Consider the following 13,020-nt stretch of genomic DNA (forward strand, 5'->3'; position numbering starts at 1 on the left):
GAATTATTTGATCAAAGGATAGAATATTAAGTTTGTTATCTAACATAAGCTTTAAACAAAGATACTTAGTTACTTACGCCTGTTACTCCTCGTGAAGGAGCATAGGCCGCTCACCAGCATTCTCCATTCAACCCTGTCCTGAGCAATCCTTTCCGGTTCCTTCCAGTCCCTAATCATCCTTTTCATATATGATTCTATTTCCCGACGTGATGTGTTCTTTGGAATTCCTCTTTTCCTTATCCCTACAGGATTCCAAGTCAGGGCTTGCCTCGTGATACAATTTGATTATTTGCGTAATGTATGTCCTATCCATTTCCACCATCATTTCCTAATTTCTTCAGCTGGAAGCTGATTTGTTCTCTCCCACAAAAGGCTGTTGCTGATGGTATCCGGCCAATGGATGTTGAGTATCTTGCGTAGACAACTATTTATAAATACTTGTACTTTCTTGATGATGGTTGTTTTACTCTCCAAGTTTCAGCTCCGTATAGTAGAACTGCCTTGACGCTTGTATTGAAGATTGTGACTTTGATATTGGTTGAAAGTTGTTTTGAGTTCAATATGTCCTTCAGTTGTAGGAATGCGACCCTCGCTAACCAGAAAAAATAATTCAAACCATTTTAAACAAAGATACAAATGTGAATAATAAATACATTTTCTAGTGATATTCTAAAGAGTGGAAAATTAAATTTTTTTGAATACTTTGAAGAGGTGACTTACATTCCGTTACAGAACATCAGAATTACAAATTTTTATTTATTGAGATATAATTGGGATAGCTTTCAAGAACTGCGATGGAGCCTTCAAAGGCCTTAAAGGACTCGAAGGGTTCCTGTCCAATCAGAACGTGATGGAACTTTCTAGAATATCAACATGGCATGCCACTATTGGATAGTGGTATAACATACCTCTTTATGGATTGGTTGAATTTTAATGTTGATATAACAAACGATAATATGTATAAATACCCATGATTTTCTGTACAGTTTGATTCTTAACCAACAAACTCCTCCCCAGCTTTCTTCTGTGTTTTAATTTGCGACTGTGGGGGTTCTATACGTTCAAGTGTTGTAGTTGTATACCGTATTCTGTGTCAGTCAAGTAGCGAACATAACAGATATAAAATAAACTTTAAAAAAGTTATTTTTCTACTCAATGCTTATTTGAAAACTATAAAGTCCAACTTAAACATTAATACCTATAAACTCATTAATAATATTCAAATTCGAATGATTTTGTGTCATTTCACTCAATAGTCAATAATTTCATACTTTGATACTATGCTCAGCTTATTTTTATTCTGAATATTGGTAAAAACTGGAGAAAGTCAGTCAGCCAGTCAGTTACAACATAAGACCAGGAATGTATATGCGTCGGTCCAAGTTGTCACACCTTATTAGCATAACAAGATGGACGCCGAATTCATATAAGTGGTTACTTCAATGGTTGTAATATATAAAAGAAAGATTGTGTATAAGGATATAGTACAAGAAGAAAAAATTAGTTCGCAGTTCAAACAAACGAATCGTAATGAAATTTCATACACAAACGTTAATTATTTATCTTTTATGGATGTTTCTGATGAAATTGTGTCTTATATGTTGGTTGGTTCAGTCGTGCGGATCTTGTTTTTTTCTTTTAGATAACGTTATCGGCACAAACTTTTGACAGAAGTGAGCTAATGCGATTCTTCCACTTATGACCAGGAGGTTGTTGTAGGTTCCATTTAACTATTGTCTTGTAATTGCTAACAAATTCGTTTAGGCTGTCTATCCTCCCCTTGTGAACTGATCTTTAGTTATATGATTATACATGACCTTTTTAATCGATCGATAAACCAGATTGATTTCATCATGACTATTGATTTCTGGTTGAACTGATTTAACCATTTAGCACAATGAACACAATTCCGCTAAAATAATCCTTCCGAGTTAAGTTTTTTCCATCATTTTAAATATAACAATTCACTTTTATTTTGAAGGAAGGGGAACTACACCAAAAGTCAGGCTTCTACAATAGGGCAACTGAACTTAAAGATCTTTAGAATTCTGATTTCTCAATAAGCTTCACTTCACTACATTCTATGCAAAATGAAATTGTGACCTCTGTAACGCTAAAAGCAAATGACACTACTACAACAGTTCAGGGATTCATTGGTAAATCTCAAAGCGAGATAAAATATTTTAATTTTTAATTGTTTATCTAATCTTTTCAAGTTTTAATATAGCCTACTCATGAGTAGATAAGTGAGTTATCTAGAAATGAAGGATATTTTGAACGAAAGAATTGTTATGAATATTCAGTACATTGTTGATACAATGTTTTATAAAAATCTAACATGAACTTTGCTTTTCAATGTAAACACTTGTGAACCAGTAATAAATGGAATCATATTTATCAATATAATGTGTGACATGATTTTGTTGTGAATTAACTCATCAAAACGTTAATAATAAACAGCTTGATAATCGTTCTGAAATCGTTATGTAATAGTATCTTCTAATCAATATTATTTAGTGAAGACCTTTCAAAACTTTGAAGGGATAACTGAATATATTAACAAAGGAATTATTAGTGATAGTTGAGTTGACGTGTAAGTAGGTCACATAAATCTGTTATTCTGTACGATAGTTGTAATACTCACATTATTATTTTTTGGGTGATTCAGAAAATTGCTTGCAAAAGACAAGCAAGCATCAGGAAACACTAAGAAGCGTCTCATCCATTCAGCGTCCACTTGAAGTCTTAGCCAAAAATATCAAAGAAGCGAAACGTCACATGCAGAGGCTCTGATTGGTTGGCTGCTACACTGCTACTATGTTTAGTAGCATTCCAGAATCTTCTGGCAACTCAAGGACATTCAAAATATTATAAAAACCCTGTATTTTCTGCATTAAAATGAACCTTGGAGTAAACTATTTCTCGCATACTTTGTGTCTTCTCTCTCGTGTTCAGGTCGCTGTAGTTCTAGCTTGGGTGTTACAGAATAGCTTAGGAGACGAATATAGCGTTCAATCAGCAAGACTTATCAATTATAAGCAATGTAACTATAAAAATTTCATGTGCATGGTGTTTAAAGCGTTTACCATATCAATATGTTATGATAGAAGAACTATGGCCTACAACTGATATATAGGAACTATGTATAAAAACATACGATAAGTCTTGCACAAAATATTGAAATTATTTCATGAGAACATAAGTAATGAAATAAATTATCAATTACTATTAGGAAGATATAATTACAATAATGAATAAGTTAAACATCATTGGGATTATGAAATACTTTGAAATAGGTTACAACAACAAAAAGGTGTTATATACTACACTCTCAAAAATGATTGACAAATTATCGATTACAAAAAAGTATTAGGGCGAACAACTATTTTTAATAACTTCGACATCATTCTTTACGGTTATAGGTCTATAGTTAGTGTATTTGGTTATAAAGGTCAAAATAAATGATGTATATGTGATCTAGACGTTGTGATATGTAAAAACATAATGAACTTATCTATCAACCTCGGCATAAATGCTTCAAAATTGTATCATTTCTAAATTAGAAAGATCATTTACATAGGGTCAGAATGATTCGTTGTAAGGTGTCAAATAATGTGAAATTATGTCTGGTTTACGGAGATAATAATAATCATGTTAGCAATAATAATTATTATTATGGCGATAATAATGATAATAATAAAGTCGCGTGAGTGTAATATGTAATACGAGATGCGTTGCTAAGATAAGTGTGATAAGATGTTTATGCAGATTGTGAAAGATAAGTGTGTAAAATAAGAATGGGAGAGGGTGAAGGTGAGTGGTTTACATTGTCTCCCTTGAGTATATGGTGATTCGTTTGCGGACTAAGGTAAACAAAGAGGTTGAAAATACCACTTTCGGATACATAAGCTTAGTGGAGAAGATTTGTAGCTCAGGTGGATGATTTTGGTGGAGTTTTGTTCTCTGAGCTGGATGGTTTGGTCGTGGAGCTTTCATCGTTCTTCTGAACGACATCATCAGTACAAACTTCAGATAGAAGTGAAGTGTTCGAATTTCTCCATATGTGTTTCACAGCTTGTTCTGTGCACCTCGATGTTGATTGGTTCTTGTTGACCTTAAATTTGTCATTGTTTACTTCTTTGTTTTGGTTGTGTCTCCCATTGGTTTGATTTTTGTTCCTATATTTATGCATGATTTTCCTGATTGGTTGATAAATTGGATTGATTTCAATATGTTTGTTGATTGCTGATTGACCTGAGTTCCAGGCTTCTAAAAATTCTCTGGTGTTTTTGGAGTTTCCTCTGTCTAAGATTTCTACATTTTTCCAATCGAATGAATGTCCGTAGTTATCCACGTGTATTGATATAAGTGAAGAGATATCATAGTGTTCAGGAGTCGATCCCGATGATTTCAACCACATAGAATTGTAGTCTTTCGCTTTTCAGTAGATAGCTTGGGACATGAAATAAAACAAAGATAAATTAATCTATTTTAGTATAACGTTCGCTACACACTAAGTGAGAAAGCATGGGGTTGTGAATAGATTTCTTTACTTCTTTTGCCAACCAAGCTGGTAAGTGTTGAAAAATAGTCAAAAATAAAGCACTGAAAGCATTGTATATGTTACTAGCTCTACTGGAACAGTTGAACTGATACACACATATGGAGATACCTGTCATCGATTATCTCTCCCTTATTTGTCATGTAAGTACTGGTTTATTTGTGAAGATCATACTCAACCTAACGATGTTCAATGTTCTTCCGACACTATTTTAATTTTCACCCCGTATATCCCCTTTAAAATCATACTCCAGTTAAAAAGAGTTTTCTTGCTGAATGTATCGAAGTTTATCATATTAATCTTTTCTGACATATATTTTTTGACTAAATTATCAGGATAACCGTCATTTCATAGTATATTCTTTAATTCATTAATTTCATTATCCATATTGTCCTCTGAACATAAGATTCTGATTCAATATCTGTGACATCATACCTGATCTATTTTGTACTGAAGAGGTATAACGTATGAAAATACGTGTGATGACCTTGTACATATGTTCTTTATAATTTTCAACTACTGTTTATGAATAAGTAACATAGTTAATATACAAAAATGTGATCGTTTGGGAAAGAAATTACAATAAAAGACAAACAGAATTAACGTCATGAAAGCGTTCATTATCGACATGTCGACAGATAAAGTTGATCTCTGATTTTTATCCAAAGTTGTGACTACTTAGTTAAGTGACACCTAGTAACTAGCAATAAAAGTTCGGCATTTATCTGAAGTACTATACCATTATTAGGAAAATATATTGAATACATTTACCAACCACAATTCGTAAGATACCTACCGTGTTTCCTACGTCAGTGTACAATCAAAGAAGAATAATTCCTGAAATGGATATACAAAAGTTATTTATAACAACAAATAATTAGCTTTGTAAGCTCCTGGAGTTGTGTTAAAACTATAAAGGGGAAGACAAAAATCAGTAGTGTAAATGGAGAACAATAAAAGTTGGAAACTAAAAATCGAAATTACATTTGTAAAGATCTCAGTGATTGAACTGTCAGTAAATCCAAAGTTTCCCCTGTCAATCTGATCCAAACAATTTTAGGAAAATATAATCAAACATCAAGATTATTGAATATGAATACATGACTCACCGGTGATTTTTACCGAAGTGTTAGATGATATTTTTAAAATACGCTTCAGTGTAAATACTATATGGTAATAACTAATATAAAAGTTGGATTCATGAGTTAATTAAAGCTAGACCATCATGGAAAACCTGGAATCACTGAACGGTCGACCCTGTGTTAGGTCCTAGGTTCAAAACTTGCGGGGCAGGATAGTGGATGCGCACTTCTGTAAAGTTCCATACTAGGACGAAATGGTTGTTCAGTGCTTTCAGGTTTTCCATGGTGGTCTAGTTTCAATTGACTCCTGATTCCAACCAGTGAAATTTATTTTGTACTCGGATCGACATTAAACAACATTGATAAACATTCCATTTTTTGGCATTATCCGACTTACTTAACTCCATAAAACATAACTGTCTTGAATAATTTGAAGATTATGAATCCACCTAATTAATTATTTGAATGTCAGAAATATTATTTATTATCAGAGAGGGGGATTTTGTAAAGATTTTAGTGATTTAACAGTTGAATTCATGAGTCGATTGAAACTAGATCATCATGGAAAACCTGAAAACACTGGACGACCGTTTCGTCCTAGTATGGGACTTCACAGAAGTGCACATCCATGATTCTGTCCCGCAAGTTTTGAACCTAGGATCTAACACAGGATCGGCCGTTCAGTGATTCCAGGTTTTCCATGATGGTCTAGCTTCAATTGACTCATGATTCCAACCAGTAAAATTTCTAAAAATCTCCACGAAACCCATTCTGATAATATTCATTTAAGTTCAAATGTCACACTAAATAAAACTGATAAATGTTCATTTATAAATAGAATCATTATCATTTTATAATTGTACTAAAATACAATGAATAATGAAAAATAAATAAATAAATAAATTGAGTACTAATTTAATACCATAGTGATAGATATGAACATGTTTAGTTAGTTAATTAGTTGGTTTGTATGATTTTGTAAAAGTTTTTTGTTTTAATTTTTGTTGTTACAAATTATAATTGTAACTATGATAAGGGATAAATGTATGTTGAACACTGTCAAAAATAATTTTAAAAAAATTTTAAAAAAAAATTCAAATTTAGGTAACAACCATTTCATAACAGAAATTTTTAATTCAATTAAACACAATATAGAACATCACATGGTAACATGAGTAAAATTTTTTTTAAAAAAAATAATTGAATATTTCATTATTTATGATATAATTAAAAAGAAAATTATTTTGAATTTATTGCCTAAATTAATATATATATGTATGATTAAAACAAAGTTTTGTTTGAATGTTCAATATATATTTGAATATCTCGATCAAGATTGATAGATAGATAGATACGAAACTAATAACAATTGAATATACTCAAAAACTCCTCTGATTAAATCAATATTATACATATATATATATATATATATATATATATATATAATGAATTAGTAACTATCATTGAATGGAGATATATAGAGAGAAGATTGAGTTATAGTTTGTAACAGTCAATATTGGTTGGAATAATACCAACAAAAAAACAAAACAAACATTCATATCATTATGATCATATTGAGAATTAAATGTAGATCTATGATAAATAATCATTTATGTATATCTATGATCTTTTTATTCTTATTATTATTCATATTTATCAATGATATGAATGCATCAAATAATGAAGAGATATCTGTAGTGAAATGGAAATTTAATGAATATGAAGTACATATTACTGTGATGTTATTTTTATTATCAGTAGTATTTATTAAAATTGCATATCATCATATACCATATATATCATCATATGTACCAGAATCACTTATACTTATTATCATTGGTATTCTATTTGGTGTAATAGTACGTTATGGTATTGATCAAGGTTCCACTAAAATTATATCATGGAAATTTACACCGGAAATATTTTTTAATTATTTATTACCACCAATTATATTAGAATCAGCTTATGGTTTGTATAATCGTACATTTTCTGAATATCTTGGTACTGTCATGTTATTTGCTGTACTTGGTACTATATTTAATTTCTTAATTATTGGTTTTATTATGTATGGTTTATATATTGTTGGAGCATTAGGTTATCCAGAGATTACATTAGATTTAAGTAGTTTTTTATTATTTAGTTCATTAATTGTTGCTATAGATCCTGTTGCTGTATTAGCTATTTTTCAAGATATTGGATTAGAATTAAATTTATACTATATTGTATTTGGTGAATCATTATTAAATGATGCTATTACTGTTGTATTATATGAAATTATGATTGCATTTACTGGTAAAGAGAATATAACTGGTTCACAAATTGGTATTGGGATTGCATCATTTTTTACTGTTAGTTTTGGTGGTTTATTGATTGGTGTTGTATTTGGTATTATGACATGTTTAATTACAAGAATACGTAGTCATTTAGCTGTATTTACAATATTATTATTAGCATATTTTTCTTATATTATGGCAAATTGTGTTGGTTGGTCTGGGATTATCTCAATGATTGCTTGTGGTTTAATTCAAACTGCATATGCATTTCATAATGTTGATTCACAAACACGTATTACAGTACATAATTTTATTCGAGTTATTGCAGAAATTAGTGAATCTGTCATATTTTTATTCTTAGGTATATCTATTATTAGTGAAACATTAAAATGGCATACAGGTTATATATTATGGACATTATTCATATGTATAATAGCACGTTGTATTGTCGTATTAATTATGACATCTATTGTAAATATTATTAATATAGATGATATCAAAATTACAATTAAAGAACAAATTGTATTAATTTATGGTGGTTTACGTGGTGCAATTGCATTTTCATTAGCTATATTAATACCATCTAATATATTAGGTAAAAATGGTGTAGACAATCAAAGTTTACTTGTTACTACAACATTATTTATTATCTTATTTACAGTGGGTATTATGGGTATTACTATGAAACCATTAGTGAAATTATTACATATACGTATGGAACATAAAAAAATTATTAGTTTATTTCAATCATTAAACGATAGTATTATTGATGAATTATTAACTGGTATTGAATTAATTATTAATTGTAAACGTCGTAATGTATTAAGAGATTTTATTAAACATATTGATGAGAAATATATTCGACGTATATTACAAAATAATCCAGAATATTATAATGAGAAATTATTTAAAATTTATGAGAAAATTTCATTACGTTTACATTATGCCACTATACGTCCGATACAATCGAAATGTTTATTAACGGATTTACCAGAATCTATTATACATAAATATTTAATGAATCAATTAACACCGAACAATAATCAATATATCACTATTCATAGTAATAATAATAATAATAATAATGATAATGATACAAGGGCTAGTAACTATTCCGTTAATGATATACTGAATACTTATCCAGACGATATGATTGATAATAATAATAATACCAATAATAGTAATAGTAATAATGAACAATATGAAAGAATAAAACATTTACTTCCACATAGAAACTCATCTATAATAAATAATCAATTAGGGGATGGAGATAGAATCAATCAATCAATCAATAATAATAATAATAATAATAATACGAATAATAATAATATTGATCTACAACAAATGAATTCATTAACTGAAACAATGATCATAAGAAATGCTAAACGTAAATCAATATTACCAAATATAATGGAACAACAAACAGAATTTAATGATGAATTTGTAAATATTTTATTGCAACGTAATCGTGAATTAATGTTAAAATTAAAAAAACAAACCAAATCAAAATTATCTAAACGTCAAATACCGATTACAACATCCTCATCATCGTCGTCGTCATTTACACCTCCATCAGTATTACCTTCAACATCAATATCAATGCCATATGAAATGACTAATAATAATGGATCATTAAGAAATATAAATAATACAAATATTATATTGAATGAAATAAATGAAGAAAATCAACAACAACAACCATCACAATACACAACTCAAACGGTTATTCATGATAAACGGCATAAAAAGTCAATTTAACCTCATTTTCATGGTTGTTTTTTTTTTTTTTACAAAAAAGAAATTCTCTTTTATTACTAATTATATAGATTGTTTAGTGTTTTTGTACTTTTATACAGATATACTATTATTGATTTCTTTTAAATGAATTTGATCTTACTTTATATAGTTCATTTTATTGATTTATATTTAACCTTTAATGATTACATAATTGATTTGTTTTTTTTTTAAAAAAGTAACAATTGGATAAGAAATCCCAGCAATCTCATACTGATGATTACCATGTGGTTTATTAGTAACTAGTTTCAAGAGTTAGTTTCTAGAGTTCTAGTAAAAAGCTATGACCATTGGAGTTAATCCATGTCAGATATGAGATAATTATTTACTTTAGATGATGGATGAAGGATTGTGTAAGTTGTACTTAGATATCGGTACTTTTGGACGGGCAAACAGGCGTGAGACTGGAGGTCCTAGGTTTGAGTTCCTCTTTCAACAATTAGCCATCATTACACTATTCATGTTTTTGCATAGTCTATTTTAAGACAGTTAGCATATAATCTATCACTACCAGGTATAAGATTTTATTTCATCGTTACGGTTTAGAGTTCATCTAGAAATCAATAAGTTGTGAACACATGATTGTTGTTTAGTTAGCTAAGTGATAGAGATCATTTCAATTCGAAGTGAATGTCTTTGTGATAGACTGATGTTGGAATTGTGAATAATTGAATTTTATATGATTGATTTGATGGTATCTAGTTCACATAATATCATGAACAACTTGTGCTCTATCGTATTTCAAGTATAGGTATTCAATTAGTTTGAAATATGCTCCATTTATTATCTGTTCCTTTGCCTTAAGACAAAACAAACATTGATCGATTCACGATCTCAATAAAAAAACTTAACGATTCCCACAATCTCATACTGAGGAATTGTCTAACGTAAAAAAATCTCCGGCAAATTGTCAAACAGGAAGGTCTTAGAGATAATTTGCAATTGAACTACCAAATTATGGTTCATTTATGAAAATAACCGTGTTCCGTTAAGCAATAAAGTTCTATAATTCATAGATATTTTACTGATGGGGAAATTTAGTTGAAATTATGTTTAAGTAGCTTAGAATGTTCCTAAACATTTTTAATACAATCCTATAATATTACAGTAGAAGTAATGAGGTTAAAAAAATATTTCTAAAACTTGGTCAACACTTTCGAAGTAAATCATTTTTTATAGTTGAGATCATGAGGTAATTGAAACTAGACCACCATGAAAAACCTGGAAGCGCTGGACGGCCGTTTCGTCTTATTGTGGGTCTCCTCGACAGTGCACATTCATGATCCCGGCTCACGATATTCAATATACGACCCATTGGTCTTGCACGAAACGCTTAATCTCCAGACCACTGATCTGGCCCGTGTCCAACTGTGTTAGTGTCTAAATTCAACTAATCCACGGAATTGAGCGACACGTACACCATTGTTTTCAGTGAGTTTCTATCTTGCAACAGACCCTGTTGAACTCCACTGGTCACTGCTTCTGTGGAGATAAGCATGACAAACTTATTTTGTAAATATTTTTTTGATATTATTTGCATTTATTTCGTTAATTTTCACACTTTGTACATATACCAAAAAATGTTTGTCCATGTTGTTCTAATGCATGACCTTGAACACATTCTTCCGTTGTGTGACTCTCATAGCATAACACAAGCTGTTAATTGCTCATAAATACACTACTATACACACGTCTATCGTTCTCCATTGCCTATGGTTATGATAACTCAACTGTGAAATATTCATTATCTATATTTGTAGACTGCAGCCACATTTACATTATATACCACGTCTAGCTATATTACTGGAACCATAACAACTTCATCGGAATTACTAATTATTTATCATTGTGGATTCTGGTAACAAACGCAACCCGAACACGTGCAAACCTTCCGATTAAAGTAATGTTTCTTAACTTTTACTTGTGTTTATAACTTATAACTGATATAACATTAATATTTGGACATAATAACTTTATTGCTATTTTTGAGTTAATATATTTTTGGTCCACCACACTTTTCCCTAGAACTCCAGAAAATATCTCTTGAAGCCAGTCACTAGTGAGTATATGTTGATTAATATCAGAAAGGGTATTTTGGATAGTACAGTAATTTAATAATAGTAATAATCAGTTTGTGGATAAATGACGGCATAATTATTACAGAGAATAGATTCATTTTACAATTTTATGGCAAAGTCAAGAATAGATTTTTATCGTGGGTTAGTTAGTGTTGGGAGTGTGTTATTTATCATTAGAGATGAATATCCTTAGTTTGATTCTGTACACAGAAGATGATCTCCACTTTGATCTAATTTATAATTCTGGAGATAAAGACTTCAGAAGTAGAGGACATTCGTAGGTTACCAATATTTATATATAATCATAGATGCCTTCAAGGCTTTGAACATTTATGCTAGGACAACCAAACAAATAATATTGTTAGACGCAAAGTAGGCAAAGATCGGTAATCAGTTGGTAATATTATGAAATGTCATTGGTTGGGGTCATTGAAATATATATATAATGTATGGTCAACCACTCCCTTCCTCAACAAACAATGTTGTCTTAAGTAGGAGTACGTTGGACCAAACCTAGAAGCTAGCAATCCTAAACAGGGCAGTAGGTCATGAAGTCATTGTCATCCAAGTCTGGACCTTGTTTTTTTAGGTACAGACTATCTGGTTGTAGTTCATGTAATTTTACTGACCATTAGTTTAAGACATCGAATAAATGCCTCAAAATCGGTTACATTATACTAAATATATTTATTCATTTTCTATTCTTGAAACTACAGTTTCAAACTATTTTCTGTCATCATTTACATAAATTCATTAGATGAAGTTAGACATTAACACCATCGGATGCCGGCCGACTCAGTGGTCTGGAGGTTGAACGTTCCTTTGCGAGACCGATAGGTCCTGGGTTCGAATCCTGCAGGGCGAGATTGTGGATACGCACTGATAAAGATAAAACGGCTGTCAAGTGCTTCCAGGTTTTTCATCGTGGTCTAGATTCAATTGACTCATGATCTCAACTATTAAATCATATATTTCTATTCATTTTCTAAGTTTTACCATTACTTTTCACTTGCGCTACTACAAATTCTATTACTCTTATATTTATTTATAGAAACATAATATGGGAACCAGGTGACGATTCATAATGATAACTAATTCTGCCTAATTTACAAATTATTGACATACACTTTCAATGTACATGAATAGAATATTCCCAATCATAATAAAAGTCGCTTTTAATTACATTTTAATACCTTTCTCAGAAGTGTACTTTTATGTTAGTCAAAATTCTT

General features: G+C 30.4%; 1 protein-coding gene across 1 annotated transcript; it reads left to right on the top strand.

The window, feature by feature from the left end:
- Positions 1-7,307: 7,307 nt before the first annotated feature.
- SLC9A3_2 (Sodium/hydrogen exchanger 3) lies at positions 7,308-9,904 on the top strand (the record flags this gene model as incomplete). The annotated part of the gene is made up of 1 exon (XM_035730017.2): positions 7,308-9,904. One exon carries the CDS (start codon positions 7,308-7,310, stop codon positions 9,672-9,674), a length of 2,367 nt encoding a protein of 788 aa, XP_035589283.1. The 3' UTR covers positions 9,675-9,904.
- Between the last annotated feature and the right edge of the window lie 3,116 nt (positions 9,905-13,020).

The sequence above is a fragment of the Schistosoma haematobium genome, chromosome 5, assembly GCF_000699445.3.
Source record: "Schistosoma haematobium chromosome 5, whole genome shotgun sequence".
Taxonomy (NCBI): Eukaryota; Metazoa; Platyhelminthes; class Trematoda; order Strigeidida; family Schistosomatidae; genus Schistosoma; species Schistosoma haematobium.